Consider the following 23,475-nt stretch of genomic DNA (forward strand, 5'->3'; position numbering starts at 1 on the left):
TTAAATACAATATTAACTGAATCTCTGATTTTTCTTCCTATCTATGCACATTTTTATATCATAACTGTCATTATAGTCTCAATGCCTCACAGAAAGTTCTCTGATGAAAGAAAAGTGGTCAAATTCTCCTCTCTGGCAGATAGGACTAAGCCTTATTTATATTTTCCTTCTCCCCTCTCCTCTCCTCTTACCTCTTCTCCTCCTCTGCATTCTTCCCTTCACTTCTTTCCTATTCCTTTTTCAAAATTCTCTTTTGCTGTTTTAGTGAATGCTAAGTTGAAATATTTGTACATTGTTCCCATGAGATTAGTGCTCAATCAGCCAATCTCTTCCTATAACTTGTTCTGTAGGAATGAAACCATCAACTTAAAATAGCTCCAACTTGGTTGAATATGCAGTAACCTACTTATTCATCAAAATATGTCTCTTGTTCTCTAAGCACCAAATCAATGATCTTGAATTCAGATGCTGACATGCAATTTTTTTTTTTTTTTAGCAAATGACTCAGAGTTGTACTCTTGTATATTTTGTATTTGGATTCTTGCCACTGAGTTAATGGTTTCAGACAGTTTTGAGTTAAATCATTGTTGTCTGGTACATAAGAGTATTAAAAAATAATAATGACAAAATAAGATCTAAAAGTTTGAAGCCTATGTTTTCTAGTCAAGCTCTTTCTTCTTTTTAAAAAGTGATGAAGAAAGCGTATTTTGCCTGTTCATGGGAGAATTTTATTCTCTTCTGTGCAACAGTAGGCTTACAAATAGGCCAGTTTATGACGGTTATATGAAGATTTATTTTACTTTATTCTAAAACCTATTTTTGTCATTTAATTTGATGTGTCAGCTAGAAATGCGAGCAGTTCATTTTCCATTAATATGCAGACAATTATCATCCAAAATAATATTTTTAAAAATAATGCTTAGCTCTTATAAAACATCTTCTATCTTCAAATTTTAAAATACTTCTCAGATTGTTTTATTAAAACTCATAAAATGACCGATAATAGTTACCACACCATACTACTATACACTAAGGAGGTAGTGTGGTCTAGCGGACAGAACAGTGTCCTGGCATGCAGGAAATCTGGGTTCTACTCTCAGCTCAGCCACTAGCCTATGATGTGAGTTGGGGTAAGTCACATCATTTTTCTGTGCCCTATTTGTAAAATAGGGTTGATGATAATAGTGGTATCCTTTAAAGACGCTTTGAGATCTACTGATGAAAAATGCTATATAAGAATGATATATTATTAACAGAGATATCAGATAATAGCATGGAGAACATTTTTACAAGTTTGCCTTATGCACACCCAACCATATCAAGGTGGAAATCATAATCACACAACAGTCTTGTGTCAACTTGTGTTCTAAAGGTAAAATAAAATACATTGACACTATATCCTTTTTGCTCTTTCTTTCATCTTTACCCTCCCGAGTTTTTCTGTTCCTCAATTAGCATACTTTACAGCACTTGCTGCATGGCAACATTGTCTTCCTCTTCCCCTATCCTTCATATGTTGGCCGCACCTCCCCCAATGAATTATCCCCTTGTGGAAGTTCCTGTAATTAAATGTCTACATTGTGTTCTCCAAACTTAAGTGCCTGTAAAAGCAACAAGAAGGCAGCAGCTTTTGACACACCACATTTTCAGCACATGCTCCAGTTGGACAAGTTCTAACTAGAGAATGCCATCTCTTTAAGTAGGTGAAAGTTAGTGAAAGCTGACTCCTGCTGCATCTATTTCTGTCTCCACCCTGGCCACTTTTAGAGTGTGATGCAAGATTTCTACTAACTGCAATCTTTCTAATTTTATTGGTGTTTAGTCTGTTCTCTGGTATTCGCTATCTCTGCTTCTTTCAAGGTAGATGGTTCAATTGATTTGGGGGTTCATAAAGTACATATTCCCTATTTTGAAGTGAATTTTGTTTGACCCTGATCTAAATAATATAAATTCTGCCCAGATTCTCTGCCTATTAAATGCTTGTAAATATAAACAAATAAAAATAACTTAAAATAAAGAACCAACAATGTATTTATATATTCTTAAAAACTGAAAATTTATATTTTGCTTCATATAGTTGGAAGTTGCTAGTCCTTGAGGTCAGACTACCTTGTAAAAAATGGAAAAATAAATAAGAATGACTATTGAGTCTTACAGTATCTTTAACACATGAAAACTGATGGAATGGGGAACAAGCAGAGACAATATATTCCAGTTATTATGCATTTTGCAAATGTTTTGTACAGCATTTTAGTAAGCTAATTAGAGTGTATCTTGTTTTGATTTTATAAAAAAAACTTTTGAGGGTAGGTAAAGCAGATGTGATGCCAGAGGCACATATAGTTATCTTGTGGCAGCAGGATACGAACAAACCACTTGAGAATGGGAAGTGTGTGGGACTCAGATAAAATGTTTCTCAGAAAGAATAGTCAGCCATGTAAGTGGATGGGGGAGATCAACATCTATATTTTGGGTTGTGATCAGATTACATAGAAGATTTTAGATCCTCGTGTAAAGGTTTAGACTGCTATACTGTAACAAATAAACTGTCCTGTTTATCTACAAAAATAAATGTGTCAGTACTTTCCCCCTTTAGTGTCTATGAGATTGTCTTTTCTCAATCTAGCCACATCTTAAATTCAAAATATGGATTATATATGAGAAGAGTTAAGAATAAGGACTCGTCTAAAAGTGGATATTCACCTGTGTTGGCTCAGGGTATGTCAACAATTTGAATACATAACTGAGAAACAGTTTGTATGTTATATTGAATGAAGTCTCTTGGAAGGAAAGCCTGAAGATACTGCTTTGTGTATTAGGTGAAGTAAAGAGGTGATAGAACTATTTCATTTAATTACAGAGAGAAATGGTGAGAATTTTTATATGCATTCTGATTTTTTTAAACTAAAAACTCTGTTTCCTGAAATTTCAAATCATCTAGTTGAACGTCTATGTTATCAGAGATTACATCTTTGTTCACACTGGCAATAGTAGACTCAGGACCAGGAATTTAAATAGAGCAATACCTCCCTTAGAGACCACCTCTGAAGAGAGACCACCTGTCATAAGACACTACTTGCAGAAGCCATGGAACACCACCGTTTTCTTGTGTGCAAACCTTTGAAGAGAGACCATCTCTTATAACTACCCACTTTTGCTAACTCCCATGAGTGGTTGCTCTTGGCAGGTTTCACTGTATTCACTGGGTGTGTAGAAATATGCACACTGTTTTTCATTTTTCTATCCCATTTGATACCATTCTTACAGAAAAGAGTGCAGTCTAATATAAGGAGTTCAAAGATAGTATGTTAAAGGATAGCTTGTCTGGTACAAACAACATCTATAGTTCGTGTGTCCACAATAATTCACATTCATGAGACTGAAGACCCGTCAGGGGAGGGAGGTTTTATTGGGGAAATTTTTAGTATACACAGTTAGTAATTTGAAATATAGGGCTTGATCCTTTGGTAAAACCAAGGTATGCACTCTCTCAATCTTGGGGCAAGAAAGGGGCTAGTTTGGCCCATGGGGTAAATTAGAGCAGTCTTGGGACTGTTCTAAACAATGCTGTTTGCAGTGGCTCCTTAAGGACCATTGTGCTAACTATGGATCAACAGAGCACCTTGAACTCCAGTTATGCTTCATCTCACCCCCAACATTCCCCAACTGATGGTGGACAGAGATAATGATTTTGAGATAGCTACACTACTTCAATGCCAGTTGGGCATTATCCCATTTTTAATAACCCCCAGCTTCTCTGTTTAAGGAAGGTTCTGGTCTCTTTGTGACAAGTGAGGAGTACAAACGAGTTGTTCAGCGTGGGCCAAAAATCTGGCCTGCATCTTATAAGTCTCCATCAAATAGAAGCTCCATACATTGGTTAAAAAAAGGCAGATTACACTGCAATTCTGAGTCTATTAAGACTGATATTTAGAAGGCTTTTAAAGCAGCATAAATGCTTCATCCTCTTTTCTTCTACTTGTGCCAAGGAATAGCCAATTTGATTTTCTGCTTATTTCAAATTACTCTAATCAAGAATTCTACTTCCTGTAAATATACTAGGAATACAGGTTTATCTAATTTTGTGATCTTCCGAAACCTTGTTAATGTTTTTAATAAGCTCACTTATTGCTCTATTATTTTATTTTGTACTTTTATTCTGTAAGAGAAAAGCAATTGTATTTTTCTTAGACTTTTACTGTTAATGTTAATTATTTTTTAAAAAATTCCTGTTAATTTGGTTTGCTGGAAAATATTCATTACTATTATCCAAACTTTTAATTAGATCTCTCAGATGGGTGCTTTTAATTAACTGATGACATTTTCTTTGTTCAATTATTGTAGTTCAATACAACTGTCATAAACTTATAAATTTTAATTAAAGCTGCCCCAACTCTAGTTATATAATGTCCACATAGGAATTTGCCAAAAGGCTTAACTGTAAGTAAACCAACAATGAATAAATCCATGAACTGCCAGTGGGATTTGTTTAACAAATTAACATTTGTGTGCAGATGAGGTTCTACAACATATAATGCTCAACAAAAATTTAACACAATAATGTTTTTAAAAAACGAATAACACTTTGCAATTGACTTAATCAGTTATCAAATTATTATTAATTATTTGGTGGTAAAAGAGAACAGAATTTATATGCACACATTAGAAAAGCATTTCCTTAACCAGACTCATTTTATTTATAGTATCAGAATATCAAGAAGAAATTTGTATTTATTTATTTAGAATACATTTGGGTTACTATTTGAGCCCAACTCCAATAATGCTGAAACTATTTTGAGACAGAAACAGATTTTTAGGGCCTGATTCTGTGTTATGCTAAGACCTGTTTACACCTGTCTGGAAATGGAAAGGTGTTTTAAAATGCATGCAAGTCACATTTCTGACCACTTTGAAGCCCCTTTACTGAGTAGTGTAATGGTGAATCTATTCAAACCCACTGTATATACTATCTAAGGGAAAACTATTGCACTTAAAAGTATTCACAAATATGTTTTGGAAATCTTAAAGGACACACATAGTGTAAACTAACACACATTAGAGTACTACAGTATGTCCGTAATCACATCCTCATATATCATAACATGACAATATATCTTAATTATGGGTAAGGGTTATATTACCATGCTGAGCTACTGTTGATAGTCTAACTAGGGAATGTAGTTTGTAAAAGAGGGTGTGTGACAAAGACTCAGCAGGGATGCTGCTTTGTTTTTCAATTGTAGTATGACACACCTTACATTTATTGTAAACTGAATTAGCTGCAAGTGTGTTTGAATTCCCTCTGCCCTTCCCCACCTTGGGAGCGGCAGGGACAGCAGTATATCAGGGTCAGTACAGGAATGGCCAATTTCCATGATGGGGAAGGGAAAAAAGCTTATGTCTAAACATACTGGACCTCAGCCCCGCCTTGCATCTCAAATTGTATGTGGGAGTGTGCCTGGGGGAAGAGCTTCTCTGCCTCTCATTGGGAGGGGGGAGGATTAGGGGAGCTGACTGGGCCTCCTTAACTCTCGATTTCAAGCTCTTGAGGGTGGGAGGGAGTATCTAAGCAAACTGCAGAAATGCCTGGTAGAGAGACTACAGGATTGCTTCTGGCAGCACTGCAGCAGTGTTCCTTTCAGCACTGCAACTACAGCCAAGTCCACCCCCCGGCCTGAGGAGAGGCAGGGCAGAAGCAGTGAACAGAGCAGAGTCTATTTGCTCCCCTATCCTGGTCCCGAGCCGAGAGTTAGAGGCCAGGCAGCAGTGAAGGTAGTAACAGCAGAGGCTACCCTTCAAGCAAAAGATAGGAGATGGGACACAGCAGCTGGAGATGACCTACACCCCTAAGCAGGACACAGGGGGCCATCAGCAGGCCATCAGACACTACGTTGGGGTAGGTATAGATGTACTCCCCACAAATATATAGGAGGAATTGGCTCATAACTACCACCTTTCCATTGCTAAAATGCTGGGGAACTTCCCTGGCTGGGGTATTCCTTCTCAGGAGGAGGGCTATTGTGGGTGAAGGAATAAGGTGGATATGGAATCTAGAAGCCTGCCCATAAGCTAGGGTGGCAGATAGCCAAAAAGGGGTCCACTTCTATCTACAGGGAAAACCACAGGGGACACAGGTGCTTTTTAAAACTGAGATGCCAGGAGACACTTTGCAGGAACAGATTGGTATCCACTGGTCAAAGGCTGTTAAGGAAAATATTTGGAAAGACGACTATGTAGATGTATGCACTTGTCTGTCCATGAAAATTGAGTGGCAGATATGGGAGTGGTGAAAAAGAAAGAAGGGGACAATTCCAGCAAGCCCAAGGTGGCTAGGAAACTAGAGAATTTTTAGAAATTAGCTGCAGTAGACAGACACACACACACACACACAGAGTAATAAACATGTTAAATGAATCCAAAATGAAGTGTCACCTTTTTCGAATATTTAGAAGTTATATCATGGACACATGCCACACATGGTGATGAGACATGATTGAGAGATGAGGAGGAGTTTAGACTTATGGCTACAGAGGAGCCAATCTTGCCCCGGGGTCAGAAGGAGCAAGACTTGTGGCTTGAATGCACAATTCCATACCATCCTGACTAGTATGTTATACAAACAGCAGGTTACCTGTACCAAAGCTGCAGGCTTTGGATATTGTCTCAAATGTCTGTTTCATATTTAATAAAGAGAAGTGTTTTCATTCCTCTTGCCAAGAGAAGAATTGGTGTAAAACAATGTAGAGGTCAGCATGATGATGATCTTTTATGGGGTAGAGGAAAAGCTCCATCTTGTGCAAAGCGGGGTGGTCAAGTGCCCAGCACTCTGATGAGAGCAGCAGGAGAAAGCAGCAATCATGGAAAAAGCCCTACCTCCAATTAAAGAACCCTATTATGGCATTATCCTAACAAGACAGACAGGGTTTATATAATGTAAGCGATTTGTAGTAGGTTTTAAAAACCAAGTTGAGGAGGAGAGGCTTTATGTGTGGATAGAAATTTTGAAATCCATTAAAAGGTTACAACAAATAGTTCAAGGAAAAGGGGGGGCGGAAATTGGGTACATGTGTAGAATAAATCAAAACATTTCAGTCAAGATAAAAGTATAGAAGCTGCATGCAAATATTTACCAAGAGCAGAGGCTACACAAGTTCCTCCATTTTGACAGTAATTGTAACAGTGGTTGGTTTCACATCTTTCTCCAGAATAGTTTGGCCAACAGTGACATCTTAAATCACCCTTCTCATTCATAATGCATCTTCCTCCATTTTCACAAGACAGTCTACATGTATCCTCTGTAGTAAAAATTCATAAAGGTTACTGGGCTTTTCAAAAATTCTGTTTCAAATAATCAGAGAAAATGATTACTCATTTGAATACTTCCATTGTAAGGGCTGCAGAATCAGAATTTAGTTTCCATCGGGGGACTTGGGAAAACTATACTTTCCTACGTCACCTGGCTTGCCCTCCTGCACTCTTCCCCTAGCCCTTTTACTCTTTCCTTTCTATGTCCTCTTTGCCTTTGTCTTTCTGTTCAGCTAATAGACTCCTAACTCACCCCCACCCAAAGGATTTAAAAACAAACCAAACCCTCTAGCCAGGGTAGTCAATAGGCAGACTGCAGGCCAAATCTGGACCACCACACATTTTTGAATGAGCAATAAAATCTTTTTATTTACTTATTATTATCATCATCATCATTATTTTAGTGTTATTTTCTCTGGAGTTTGGACTTTGACTATACCTTTAACAAGACATTTGGACCTTGACAATAAAATAATGGATTACCCCTATCCTAGTCTATCCTTTATGCCTCCCCCAACCCACCCTCCCCCCAACATGCAGAACTAACATGTTTAGAGACAATCACTTTACACTTGCAAACAGCAGTCTCTTCATATATTCATTTCCCCTACTCTGTCTTGGCTATTTAAATTGTAATCTTTTTGGGGAAGGGCCTGCCTACTTCTCTGTTTGTACAGTGTGTAGCCCATTCTCACTAGGCCCCAGGCACTATGTAACATAAATAATAATACTCTTGAAGCCCAATTCAGCTCAGGCATAAACCTACTGTCTTCCATTATAGTGGTGCCTACTTTGGTAACAGCATCAGAACATGTCAAGAAATTAATATATTTATGTCTGTTTCAATGCACAAAACATTCAATGACATCAAGAAGAAATCAATTGTAGAATATCATGTATACGATGCTGAAAAGTTCAAATAATTATAATCGTTAGGTTGCTTAAATATCCAGACAGCTTTCAAATCCAGTTTGGGCTATCTTTCCATTGCTTACAAAATGGATCATGTGAAATTGAACTAATTAAAATGTCTGTCTATTCCTGCATTTCAATCTTGGCCTACAATTGCAGAAGTGTCCATTTTAAGAAAAAGGATGTCACAAATCTCCAGGAAGAATTCAGTATTATGTCCACCAGAAATATAGATGTTTCCCAAGATTAGTGTTTTGGAGCTAAAACAATATATAACAAAGGTTTCTGTTTCTTCTAGAATACTCTAGGATTGGATAATTTGAATGGATTAAGATGGAAATCCTTTAATACATCCTTTCATACAGTTCAAAGTGTATTTCGTTGTTCATACTGAGATGCACATGCATGAAAATGTCCACAAAAATAATACTAATTTATTGGATCAAATATGGAACTCAGTTAAACTTTTGCAATCTCACTGGTTTGCACATGTATAATAACTAAGGGACAATTGTGTGTTTTGAAAAAATAAGAGGAAAAGGAAACATTTTCCTTTATTTTGGTTATAGCTGATGTCATCAGAAATAGAGCAATTATTAAAATAATACTATGATGCTGGAATAAATAGGTCCCCATAGAAACACACAGAAAAATATAAAAATCCAATATTCCTTATCAATTTATTTTCTTTATAAAATAAGTTTGTTCAAGAATGTTAATATGATTTTATATAATTATTAACCAGCAGGGCTATAACAATTTTGGATTTTACTAATTTAGGAATATTAAAAGTAGGGTTTCAAGATGTAACAGAGTGGCAGAGTTCTACAACCCCATGTAGGAATGTAGGACATTTTAAACAAGTAGCCTTGATGTTAGAGGCTAGAAACCTAAGTTAAGATGCAAAATTATTCTTCCTGACTCAGATCAGGTGAATTTTATCAACTGTAATCAGGATATAAGAGAGCCTGACAATGTTTCTGGGCTGGTAGGAAATGAAGGCTTGAACAGAAGGATCATGTGGGGGGCACAGACTTGGAATAGAGAAGCTCAGAAGAAAGTTTATGCTAAGGTTTATATTCTGTTATTTAAATTAATGACAAAAGACAAATCACTCGAAGCAGATAAATTAGGAACATAATTAATGTGTTTACTATTTGGAGCACAGAGTAATAACCACCTGCATATGCAAGGATTCCAAACTCTGGAAGCTTTTTTTGGTGAAAAATGCAAATATGGTGAAACTGAAACATTTCAAGAATTTATGCAGACTCTTTCAGTTGGAAAAAAACTAAAAATAATAAGATATTTCAATTTTTCAATTCAAAGCAACTTTTTATTTTGAAATTTCCTTTAATTTTCTTTTAAAAATTAAACATTAAAAATTCTCAGAGTCTAAAGACAAGATGCACTTCAGACTGAACAAGATGTTTCATTTGGTATGAATTTTTTTCTTTCACTTTTTTGGAAAAAAAAAAAAAGTGTTTTCAGTGTGACCGAAAACAAGCTTTTTAATTTTATGATACTGCCAGGAAATCAAAAACTCCATTATTTGCACATTATTCTGTGAACTACTTATATAGGTATAAATATACATTACTGGGTCTCCTCTCTCTTCCACTCTTCTTTCTCTTCTTAAAGAAAAAAAACCCTATGTGTACTACTCCCTAAAAAGAACGGAAATCAAAGACTTAATTGTTTGCAAAAATGTGGGTGGGTCAGATTGAAATAAGACATTGAAATAAGGAAATTATGAAGTCATTCACTTTCTATTATTTATCGTGATCTCTCTCTCTCTCTCTCTCAGCCTGCTACATCATGGGGAAGTATCAAGCCCTGAGATCCTAAAAGAAAGAACGATGGAACATAGGGAAAGGTCATCTCAAGGGGAGCAAAAGAAGGATTCTCTCTCTTTTGGCTTCAGTATAACACATAGTGAAGGGCTAATGGGTTTTAATCAGCCATGCACATAAAATCCTGCTTGTTTTCTCCTTAGAAAAATCAAAAAGTCATTTATGGTCTTTTTACTTGATATGATTCTCTATCAGTGTAGCCATCAGGAAAAAAAGACAACAGAGTATGTTTGTCATTGAGGTCTTTGGCCCAGACTACTTCTGAAAAATGCAAGAAATCCCCCTGCCCCCCAATAAAATTTATCCTCCTTCAATTCCCAATCAAAATAATTCCTCGGATCAGGGGGAAATGAATACAGATCCATTTCCAGAGGGGTAATAGAGGAACAAAGAGTTATGTCATTCCTAAAAATTACATTGAAAGTTTATGGCAAAACAAGGAGATGGAAGACCCATAACTTTCTCACTACACAACAGTACCACACGTACAAGGTGCTCTGTATTTAAGATAACTGAGATATCAGGATAGGAGAGGGGAAGTTTTTAAGCACCCAATGATAGAAGAGCAGAAGTCCAATTGATTTTCAATAAACCTATTCATTTTTTAATAAAAGCACTGAAAGCTACAAAAGAAAAAAGCTCTGTAAGTGCAAAGCATTATTAATAGTCACATTTTTTCCAAATGAAGTAAGTAAAGCACAGACAGATTTAATGACTTGGATGGAAGGCATTGTTGACAAATGGGTAGGGACTATGAAGTCAAGAGTCTTGAGTTCTAAGCTTGGTTCTGACACAGTCATCTATAATTATTCTGTAATACCTATTAATGTTGAAAGTAAAAGCTGGGATGCAAACAGATACCTAGCTAATTTAGCTATGTAATGAGTGTACGTATTATGTCAGTTGCACATTGAGGACCCAATCCAGCAAAGCATTTAAATTCAAGCTTAACTTTAGTATGTGAATAGTCACATGCTTAAATTCTTTGCTGGATCAGGAATACAGATCTGCTCACGAGCCATTATTAGTTTGGTCAACACCACTTATTCTTTGAACTTAATAATTTAGTGACCCGTCCAACCCAATTATTTAAAATGTAACAAACTCAATCTTTATTAAACCTAAACACACATACAAAAAGGATGTGTATCTCTGAAACACAACAACAAAATTAACATTGCTAAGGACAAACAATATATGTAACATCATTTACAAAACCCCACCTCTTAACAGAAATGTAATAAAAACATGCTGTCTTCATAATAAACTAACAAATTATTTTTATCAAATGTAGAGACGTGCATATTTATCATAACACACAATATGAAATAACAACAACTTTAACTGTGTAAAATACAGTAGGATACTTCCACTGAGTGTAATTTTGAATATTTGCCTTGGGGAGGCTAGTTATGAGGAAGCAGTTTTGAATGATAGAAAATAAGGATCTATAAGTGAGATGATTCAAAAGAAGCAGAAAAAAAGGGTTGAATGACCAAATGTATTACCTTCGACTGAGATAAAATGATTTTGTAAAGTGGATTAGGTAACCTGGCTATCTGCAGAAACCAGAATATGCGTGCTTCAAGATCTCATCCTAAAGGATCTGTAGAACAGCTTAAACTCCTGGATCCTGGATAGTGATTTGTCATCGTCATCTTCTTTGCCGTCTTCTTTTTTCTTTTTGCAGATGACATATAGATTTTCAGAGCACTGGAACATCCGTAAATGAAGAGAATCTCAGTGATTTAATGAGAATAATCTGATTCAGTGAACATACTTCTTTCAAGAGTGAGGTTGAGGCTGTGTGGTGCAGGGGTCCCTAGTGCGGAGGCCTGCACAGCTTAACCACTGTCAAGGAGGAACCAAGGTCATCTCTAATTCGGACAGAGAATCAAGGCCTCCTCAGCCACTCAAGTTATGAAGAGCATGCTTGATTTATACTATTTTTATTTGATGCTGATATTAAGAGTTGAGGTAACTCCATATTAGGGCCAGGGATGAGATAGGTTGCCCACTCCCAGGACTCTGATATATTTTTCCTTTGAGAAGCATAGAGTGTTTTGACTTGTTGGCAGATAGATTGTGATGCTTCAAAGGTATCTTCTTTTTATAAGAAGGCTTGGAAGTTCAGCAAGAGCTCTGTGTGATTTTCTGTTTCCATGCTGAACCACTCTGCCTTCTGTTTGTATGATATGCACTAATGATATTCAGATAGGTGATTTTCTGTGAAGATTATGACTTTCATTGTCTCATTGTCCAGTGAAAAAGCTCTTCTTTCCTTGAAGCCTGCTGATGCAAATCTATATGGTTTTGTTCTTCATTGTTACATAGGTTACTACTATCTGGCACAGATCAAATTTTGTTCAGGGCTTCTTTGAAGGATGCTGAATATGTTTCAGAGTCCCAATTTAAAGTGCCCTTGACTTTCTTGTTTCTTGAACCTTTTATAGGAAAAAAGTTCTATTCAAAGAATTAATCATCTATTTAATTAAGGAATGGAAGAAAAAGATTCTAGACCCTATAATTTTACAGTATTTCAGTATGGCAATTTATTTTGTTGTTATTGCATGGATTTTCTGTTAGATCTTATTATTTTTTTCAAGAAAGAATGGACTGACATAGTTTCCGCTGACTTTAATTTGGAAGAAAAGTATTTACTTGGATACTTTTTCTTCCGTTCTTCCTTTTGATTTCGCTGCACGCTTCTTGTGTTATGAACCTTGTGACATATTTTCTCAGAAAGCTCAAGGCACAAAATCGCTTGTGCTGATCTTTGCCAGTTTTCTCTGACTGAGAGTAAAGAGTTGACCTTTCCCCATAGATGAAACATTTGAGGAGGCAGTAGTACAATACTTTTTGGACTTTTTAGACATTTTCAGCTTTTTGGGTGTTTGGGACTACAGTCCTCTAACGGAAGGGAGAAATGTTCTTCTTTGCTACGTGCTTTCAACTCTTAGGAACCATGGCTCTGTGCTCATCCCCTGGGCTGGAAGACACCAAACAGGTGGATAGGCCTCCGTAGTAACAGCTTAATGAACTACATTATGGAGAGAAGGAGGAGGAAGGATTCCCACATCTTTCTCCAAGGAGGAGAGAACTCATTTCAGGAAATGGAAGGAAATTTTAGTCTCTTGCTTACTCTTGAGAAAAATGTGCAGTTTGTCACTCAGCTGGGAAAGTGGCAAAGTAGATTAAAGGGTTTTATAGCCTTATGTCAGTGGTTCCCAAACTTGTTTCGCTGCTTGTGCAGGGAAAGCCCCTGGTGGGCTGGGCCGGTTTGTTTATCTGCCGCGTCCGCAGGTTCAGCTGATTGCAGCTCCCAGTGGCCGCGGTTCACTGCTCCAGGCCAATGGGAGCTGCTGGAAGCGGTGTGGTCCGAGGGACGTACTGGCTGCTGCTTCCAGCGGCTCCCATTGGCCTGGAGCAGTGAACCGCGGCCACTGAGAGCCACAATCGGCTGAACCTGTGGACATGGCAGGTAAACAAACCGGCCCGGCCCGCCCGAGGCTTTCCCTGAACAAGCGGCGGAACAAGTTTGGGAACCACTGCCTTATGTCAAAGCATTGTGATCTTTTCTATCTTGCTGAAGATCCCTTTCTGCTCTGGGGGGTACTCTCTAGGGCTGCATTTGTCTGGAATCTAGTCCTGATATCTGACACAGCCTATCTGCAAGCTGCAAACACAACTTTCCTTTTGAAGACTGTTGAATCCACTTCACAAATAGAACGTTTATGATTTTAAAATATTCCTGTTAGCCTGCTCTGCCATCTTAAAGAGAGAGGGGGAAGTTATAAGCAAGCATTTCTGCTTGATCTCAGAGAAAATCAGAATTGTATTTTACAGCCCAAAGTGAAAGAGAAGGCCAGAAAAGGTGGCAAACTAAGGCAAAAACCAACCAAACAAAAAACGGTTGACAGTGCTTGAACTTATATTACCAGTTCCAGTGGGATATTCTCCTTTTAAAATATATGTAGTATGCCTCAAACCAGTAGAATCTTTCAAAACAGAAATAGCTTTATAAGTATGCTCACTGTGCTGTTTGCAACATGAAAAGGTGAAAATATGAAAGAAAACACAAATGTGGCACAGATTGAACATTTCAGTCTGAATCTTTGCAGTTTTTACTGAAACTTTTCAAGCAGCCAAGAAAGCACATTCTGTATTTTAAATGTAACTGGTAAATGTTCAAATTAGGAATATGGAATTCATGTAAAATTTCCATTACTAGTGTTTGTTCAGATGGAAGACCTACATACAATTTTCTTCCAGTGCAAATCTATGTATTGAAATTTAAACTTTCATCTTTTTGGCACATTTTTAGTTTCATTGTACTATACAATGAATAAACATAATTAGTGCAAATCCAGCACTCTCTTTTGGAAACTGACGCAATGTTCAATCCATCTGAAAACGATAGCTTACCTTTGAAACAGAAAAACAGGTCTGCTTTTGTCAATACATAAATTAGAAACAAAGTATTCTATCAATTGTAATTAACTACTTGAGAGATCAGCTGAACCCTTCTCCAAGAGTAAGAAAGAACTGGATATGAAATGTTTTTGATTTTGTTACTAAAATATGAGATACATTCAGAATACTAATCAATTGTAACAGATATCAGCAAAAAAAGACAGCGGATTGTAAAGAGCTGTAAAGGTCCCAAATATATACTTTTCAATTATAGGATAATTAATTAGCAATAAGGAGAAATGTCCAATATGCATTCAATTTGTACACAAATCTATTGAGAAGTCAATGTTCAGAATTCATTGTACAGTGTTTATAAAGAAAAAACAGATCAATGGATCCATGCTATTATGACATCTCAATGCTAATAACTGCTATGTAGAATTCTATGAAAAAAACAAAACCCAGTGAGGCAGAGCTTGAGTAATGACATCTATTTTGATGATTTCTGGGATGAAATGAATGAAAACAAAGCGAAAACATCAGTTGCGCAAAGCCACAATCTCTAGGGCAAAGCAGTAAGGTACTTCACATTAGCCATACAAAAGTTTGTACAAATGAGGTCTGAGCAGCTAAAATGAGGGAGTGTCATTTGTTTAGAATAACCATACAAACTCAGCCAGGAACTTCTCAAAGTGTGTTCAGCCAGAAGGAGGTCTTGAAACATTAATTCCCCAGAAACAAATATAATAGTTCGCACTGCTTTAGGTGCACTGATGGCTGTAGATAACCAGCCCATTTTCACTATGGAGAACTTGTGTTTTTGGTAGTCCATTAAATTACTGAAACATCATTAGCTCCTTTCCCACATGTTCATATTACACCTGATGATAATCATCCAAGTGCTGTACAATAAACCAATGGTCACACTGGATAGTAGTATCATTGGAATTATGGTATAGTTAAACATCACAGTGCACTCACAGTGTGGTTATGCTTTTTGATACATGTAATTACTATGAATTCAGATAACTGGAAAGTTCACTATATCACTGAAAATAATTACCATACCAATATAATGTAGTTAGTATACCTAGCTTCTAATAGCGTATATATTAAGAACACCACCAAAGAGGTAATAATAAGTAATTCAGTCATGTAGTTAACTATTCAGTTGTATGAATTAATGGTTTCTGATCCACCAAAAAACTCAGGCACCTAAAAATCTAAGTCTCAGATATAGGTGCCTAAGACCCAGTTTTAGGCTCCACTGCAATCCACAGAAATTCTGTTGAACTCTGTAGGTGCCTAACGTCACTCGGCGCCAACATGTTCAGCATAAAAGTTCCCTCAGCACCTATGTTTCCACCCATGCACACTGCTGCCTCATTCCCAGGTGTCTGGATACCTATTTCCCACCTAAGTCCCAGAGCAATTTATGAACCTGGAGAAGATAGGTGTTCGTTCTTGTAAATCAAGTGTGGGGCCCTATCTGGTAGGTTTGTGCAGAAGCCACCTATTGGATCAGGTCCCATTCAAGCTCTGCTTGTGGTGCTACCTCCCACATTATAACTTTTAGCCCAGTGGTTTGGGATGTGGGAGACTCAGATTCAATTCTCACCTCTGCCTGATAGAAAGAAGGGATTTGAACACAGGTGGCCTACCTTTCAGGGGAATGTTCTAACCAATGACCTATGGATAGTCTCATGTAGGGGTCCCTCAGGCTCTCCTGTTGAAGGTGTTTACGTTAGAGAAATAGTGATTGGAGCAGGAGGACTGGATGCTGAGTCTCCCACCTCCCGGATGGGTGCCTTAATCACTGGGCTACTAAATCATTATCACATGCTCTCTCTGCCCAGTGATTGGTCCCCTACGAACAAATACTAAATATTTATTGAGCCAGAGAAAGAGTGACTGTTGTTCCTTTTAGCTGGAAACAGTTTTAGAAAGAAAAAAAAACAACAACCCTTGTTTGACAGTCTCTTAAGTGGTATCAAAGATGGTGATAATCATTCTATTGCAGGGGGAAAGAATTTAGTTGAGATGGCCTGGAGCTGGTATTGTTGCTCTTGCTGTTAAAACTTCAATCCCGTTTCACCTTAGGGGGTATTTGGGATTCATCTGGACCCAGCAAAGATGACAATATTATCTGGGTCCTTCTCTCTGGCCTGGTGAGGACATCTCTCAGGATTAGGACAACAAAGACCCAGAGTCCCAAGAGACAGGGAGAATGGTAGCAATGATAGTGAAGCTCACTCTAATAGCCAATAATTTTTCTCCTTCAAACCTCTTTCTTTAAGGACCCCCAAAGGGAATGGTGGATGGAATAGCCCATCCTCTCATTATTTTGTCCACTAATTAGGCCTACTTTCCAACACACCACTTTTGGTTCACTGATTTCTGTTCCATGCTTTTCTTGTTCACCAAGCATGATCTTAACACATTCCTTGAGTTATATCAATAGGTCTTTTTGTTTGGATGAATTTAGTCTGTCTGTCTCCCTTCCATATCCTTTCCCTCCAACATTTATTATTATAGGTTATTGTGACATCTTATGAACTTTGCATACTTCTTACAGTTGAGCTCACAATGAGGACAAATTTGTAGGGCAAATTATCACAACAGGCACCTAAAGCCTCCTGACTCCAAGAAAGGGGTTCCTGTTCATGGATTACTAAGCAGAGATAGGTGCTTATCTCCAAGAGATAGTCAGGGCTTAGGACAAACCCCTCTTTTTGGCATCTCCTGTTGGCTAGCTTAGGCTTTTGTGGATTGCATTTCTTAGTTGCCTATGTCTCATTTCATTGTATAAGGCACCCAAGCACCTAACTCAGTCTCTGTGGATTGCAGTGTTTGTTCCTGTGATTTTCTAGGTGGCTAAAGGTTAAGCACAGTACTGTTCAGCATTGGAAAGCCTAAGTCCCTTAGTGGAATGTGTAATGTAACTATAGTGTAGTTACAGTCACTGTATTATTAAGGTTGACCAACAACAGAAAAACAAATAGCAACAAAATGAAGACAGCCTATTTTTATATGTATAAAATGTTGCACAGCAAGTGAGGATTCTGACTAAAAGCTGTTAGATTCTGTTCTTTTAGGGCCTGATTCAAAGCCCTTTTAAATTAACAGGAGTCTTTCTATTAACTTAACATAATTATATAATCCTTTCTTCTAACACAGGATCAATGTGCTGTACTTGGAGGATTTTGGCAGCAAAGCCAGAAAGTAAATGCTGTTTCAGGGATATCGACTTCTATTACATCTCACCAAAATGAGGGTAATATAATAAAAGCTTTTAATAATGAGAATGTGTGCTGTTTGGAATGTTTCATATGTACTCTGTAGTTCCTCATCAAAACCCACTATGGAAACTGACTACAGAGTCCCAGAAGTTGGTTGGCCGCTTCAAGCACTCTTCTTTTGTCTCCATGCTGCACATTATTCAAAAGGAAATGAGCTTGCCTTCTTCACAATTCATGCAAAAAACTGTGTACAGTTAGAATTCCAATTTCACCAAACTAAGACCTGTGCTGTAAATGCACTCTTCAGCCATGAAAACACAGATTTTAAAACCTACTTCAGAGTATTTTAGCCATGTCAAAATAGATCATAGATATACATGCAGTAATCCTTAGTTAAGTTCTGTGTATTTCAGATGCAATTTAAGCTGCCACCTTAAATGGGCAAATGAAAACACTCAAAAGAATAATAATCCAGAGCTAATGAATCTAAATTCAAATCAGAATACAAAGAAGCAGTTACTCAGCAATTTATAAAGAAATTATAGATAGTGCAAGTGTGGGAAGCCATTTGAAGTAAAGGATCCCTCAAAAGTCTTCAGTTACTGAAAATTCAGTGAACAGGGCACTTCTCCATATATATCTACATCCACTATGCTGTGGACAGCCCAAATAGATTTGTGGAAATGCAAATCTAGCAGACTTCAAATCTTTGTCTTGTGACAACATCTTTCCTAGTAGCTCAGTTGTTCACTAAAGTATATTCTCTCAGTTGTTCAGTAAATTTGGGTTAATTACTGAAATTACAGATGCACGTTACTCTCAGACACCAAAGAAAGAATAGCATTCCTTTAATGTAATTTGTCAATACTTAAATTTCAATATTAAATATAATATTAAGGCCTTCTATGTTTATCTTTTAGAAATATTGTAATAAATAATGCAATGAATCAGCTGAGCACTACTGAATCTGCCCAGCATGATTCTGTTGCTGCTTTTCTGGCTCCTGACTTAAGAGTGAGAGGTAGTCAGAAGTGGAACATATTGTGTCAGTTGGTCAAACAGTATGATGCCTGGAGGAGCAATGAAGGTAGCAATTCTTAGTGGTTGTTCAGGGATATTGCTCTGGGGTATCCAGAGTTGTCTATGTGAGGTTTGGTCCATTTTTAACAGTAACTGGACTCATGTATATAGTGTAGGTAAGAAAGCATACAGAGTATAAACAAACATTTTACAATGTATTTGGTTATGACGTCAGTTCCCATCCAACAACACAAAATGACCTGTTGTAAGGCCACAAACTTGACCACTGCTTAGCCCAGGGGCGACAGTATTTAAGTACATATTTTCTACACCAACCATATAGCATAATGTAGTAAATGTAAGAGATAATACTCATGTAGCTGCATGGCTATGACCTATTTTACATACCTTGTACTCTATCTAAACAAAGAGATGAATTAGTTAGATGTATACTGTGGCCCAGGGATCGGCAACCTTTGGCACGCGGCCCACCAGGGAAATCTGCTGGCGGTTTGTTTACCACCAGCGTCCGCAGGTTTGGCTGATCACAGCTCCCACTGGCTGCGGTTCACCGTTCCAAGCCAATGGGGGCTGCGGGAAGCTGTGCAGGCCGAGGAATGTGCTGGCTGCCGCTTCCCACAGCCCCCATTGGCCTGGAACAGTGAACCACAGCCAGTGGGAGCTGCGATCGGCCAAACCTGCGGACACTGGAGGTAAACAAACCGTTCCGGCCCACAAGTGGATTTCCCTGACGGGCTGTGTGCCAAAGGTTGCCGATCCCTGCAGTAACCTTTGTGCTGTTGTTTTACCCTTACTGCTAGTAAGTGTAGTTTTCTTGAACAGGAACTAAAACACAGCTAAATTGGATAGTTTTACTGGTTTCACTTCATATACACTTCTAAATCGCTATATTAGTTTGACTTTTCGATACTTGGTAGAATAAATTTGGAATTGTGTGACTTAATATCAAAATTTCTATTTGGGTGATTTGGTAACTGCTGAACTCCTCAAAATTCTCGATCCTTTATATTAACAGACCTAGAATTATAAATATTTAAAGTTCTGCTGCAAGCACATTTTGATTTCTCATATTCACAGGAAATCCTAATCTGTGATTGATGAATCTCAAAAGATTAAAAGATTCTGATCATTTTGTTAAGGACTCAAAAGTTTGAAAGCTATCAACCTTCTGAATTCCTTGCATGTGCTAATATGGGGCTGAATTCTCAGGAAAACAAGTTTCTTGTGCCATTTTTGATACTTGCTTCTTCAGGCCTAAAATACCATGACAATAACTTTTATTTTAATATTTTAGCGCTCTCTTATGTACAGCGAGAGTACTGTTCATCTTGTCTGTGAAACAGTTATCAAAATGGTATTACTCTAACAATGTAATTCTTCAGAAGAATACAATTTGTACCCTAAATTTTTAAATAGGAAATTCTGGCTAGGCAGGAGAGATTATAAATACACTCGGCTACTTTTTCTCTGCATTCATGGGTAGATAATGTTTTAAAAATAACTCATATTCAATGGATAAACACTAATTTTACAAGTGACATACTTTCTTTTCCTAGAATCTAATAGGAATACAGGAATTACCATATCAGCAAGTCCATTTTCTTGTGATCTAGATGAAATTATTATGAGGTTGGTGCACAACTGGCTGAAACACTGTACTCAGAGATTAGCTATCAATGGATCACTGTCAGACTCGGAGGACACAGCTTGTGGGACACCATAGGGGCCAGTCTTGCATCTGGTAATATTCAATATTTTTCTAAAAGACTTGAAAAATGGAGCAGAGAGTATGCTTATAATATTTGCAGATGACACCAAACTGAGAGGACTGCAAAAACACTGGAGGAGAGGATTAGAATGCAAAACAGCCTTCACAAATTGGGGAGTTGATCTGAAATCCACAAGGTGAAATTCAATACAGATAAGAAAAGGAGAATGTGTGGCACCTTAGAGACTAACCAATTTATTTGAGCATAAGCTTTCGTGAGCTACAGCTCACTTCATCGGATGCATACTGTGGAAACTGCAGAAGACATTATATACACAGAGACCATGAAACAATACCTCCTCCCACCCCACTCTCCTGCTGGTAATAGCTTATCTAAAGTGATCACTCTTCTTACAATGTGTATGATAATCAAGTTGGGCCATTTCTGCACAAATCCAGGTTTTCTCACTCCCTCCCCCCCCCTTTTTCCAAAAACCATACATACAAACTCACTCTCCTGCTGGTAATAGCTTATCCAAAGTGACCACTCTCCTTACAATGTGTATGAAAATCAAGGTGGGCCACTTCCAGCACAAATCCAGGTTTTCTCACCCCCCCCCCCAAACACACACACACACAAACTCACTCTCCTGCTGGTAATAGCTTATCCAAAGTGACCACTCTCCCTACAATGTGCATGATAATCAAGGTGGGCCATTTCCAGCAAAAATCCAGGTTTTCTCACCCCCCCCCCCCAAACTCACTCTCCTGCTGGAGTGTTTATTTGCTATGTCTTTCTTTATATATGCTATTGCTTTTTTACCACTGCTGGATTCTGAGCAGAGGTGTTCTTTGAGCTAGCCACACTAATGGTCTTTTAGGCCTTTTTTGTGAGTGATTAACAGTTAACTGAGAACCCAGCAATGCTTTTGAGTAGTTCAAATTATTCTTTATAATTTGTATTACCTTTCATTTGTCAACAATTAATATAATCTCCCATTTTACTGTTCACCCATCTAGGTTTGGTAAATCTTTTGTTTGAGCAACGTAAATATTTTTGTGTCATCTCCAAATTTTGCTACTCCACTATTCACTTTCTGTTCCACATCATTAGTAAATATATTGTAAAACATCACAGTGTTTCGGAACACTTCTTTATTAGCCTTTTGCCAGGACATAAACACTGATCATTATTCTTATTTCTTGTGTTCAATCTGTTAACCAATGTCCAATACCCACCTGAAAGGCTCAGATCACTGCATGTTCCATTAATCAAAGATTTCCCTTCTGGACATGCACAAGCTGCACCAGAAGGGTTGAGTAAACAGAGAAACTCGCATGTCAAGTCCAAACAAGGATTAGGTGCTGTTTAAGGATGAAAAAAAAAACATGTTAAAATTTTGCAGTTACATTGTTTCCAGAAACAGAACTAATGAAGAAGCACGTATGCAAAATTCAGTTCTAATTTACACTCTGTGGAATATCCATTGAAACTTAGCTGCTGTAGGAAGTCGTGTTGGAAATTCTGTATATTGTCCCACTGAATTAGTATTGAACCAATATTCCAGCATGTCTTTTATGTGACATTATGCGCTTGGGTATGCTGGCTTTCGAATGAAATGCAAAACTGGTGCCCTCACTGCTTCTGATCATTAACAATCTTTATGGAACCTTTTGCCAGGGTGAGTCTTAGGACTCTGGGAGGCTAGTGCAATAATTTTTTGTGGTTTTCCCCTATATAAACGTAACCAATTCATTCTAAACAAAAAGGGTGGCTCTAGGCAGTTCTAAGCAAGTTTGTATGTTGAGATCCCCTTTTGTTTTTCCTCTCAACCATATATCTTTCCCTACCCAATTCCTCGGTACCCCAATCCTTCATGATTCCAGTCTCTTTTAGTCCACCCCCAGGCTACGGCTGTTGCTTGTGGGGGCAGAGGATGGAGGAGAGGGGAGAACAGATGCTGATTTAGAATATTTGGGATACTATCTCAGGTTAACTCCAGACTGCTCCTGGTGTGCTGTTATGAGAGTGGGCACCATATGCAAGCTATCTACATGGAACTGAGTCCTTATTGAACCTCTTCCCCTTGTAGCTTAAGGCTGCACTGGCAGCTCAAGTGAGGAGTAACTCAGTTGCAGGAAGCTATTTAGGAAGATTTTTGTGGTGGTTCTAGCACCATCAGTGCAGGTGAGTAATCCTCCTTCATTCCCTGAAGTACTAAAGTGCAAAGAGTTGCAGATCTCAAAATCCAGCTGTTTTTGTAGGAGCAGGATGTTCATATAAGTATTCTGGTGAAAATCCAATTTTTCTTGAAGTTTCAGTTGACTACCATATTATTCATTTAGTGTGCTATATTGAGCTGTAGTGTTTCTATTTTGGGCATTGTTAAAAAGCTGCCAGGTTTTTATGTCAGTGACGGGTAAAGAATTGTATATAGTATGTACGTGAAAATCCTTTAGGATGAAAGGTGTTCAAAATGTAAACAGGTACTAGTAGTAAATATTGAATGTTTAAATGAGTTTTGATGATGGACAGGGTTGAGCTTATAGAAACAGCTGACAAACTAAAACAGTAGAAATGGACCCTTGTCACAAAATTTGCGCCTGAAATCAGAACCAAACCCAACTTTTCCAGAGCTTGGGTTCCAGGTTGATTTCAATTCTGCTATTGGAAATTAGAAATAGACGAAAGTTACAGAGTTGGGCTCTGGAGTTGATGTTCCCTGAAATTTACTGACTTAGGGGGCTTGGATTTGCTGCTATGGTTTAAGCCAATTTGGGAAATTATTTTCTGCCTACCTAAAATTTTCTTGTGCAATTTCATTTTGATACAGTATTCTTTTTGCTTTCTGAAAAGTAGCAATGTTGAATTGTATAATCATAGACGTGTAGGGCTGAAAGAGTCCTCAAAGGTGACCTAGTCCATCCAACCATGCTGTGGGATGATTAAGTATACCTAGGCCACCCTAACAGACACCTTAACCTGTCCTTAAAAACCTCCAAT

At 37.7% G+C, this 23,475-nt stretch overlaps 1 protein-coding gene across 7 annotated transcripts in view; it reads right to left on the bottom strand.

The window, feature by feature from the left end:
• The window catches only part of LRP1B (LDL receptor related protein 1B), a 1,334,345-nt gene that overhangs the window by 60,760 nt on the left and 1,250,110 nt on the right, over positions 1-23,475 (bottom strand). For all 7 annotated transcript variants that reach the window (XM_075117809.1, XM_075117811.1, XM_075117812.1 and 4 more), the window contains 2 exons: positions 21,711-21,836; positions 7,131-7,295 (listed from right to left, as the gene is read on the bottom strand). In XM_075117809.1, the coding sequence (XP_074973910.1) occupies positions 7,131-7,295; positions 21,711-21,836 (291 nt within the window). The remainder of the gene's footprint in view (positions 1-7,130; positions 7,296-21,710; positions 21,837-23,475) is intronic.

Source organism: Caretta caretta, chromosome 11 (assembly GCF_965140235.1).
Source record: "Caretta caretta isolate rCarCar2 chromosome 11, rCarCar1.hap1, whole genome shotgun sequence".
NCBI lineage: Eukaryota > Metazoa > Chordata > Testudines > Cheloniidae > Caretta > Caretta caretta.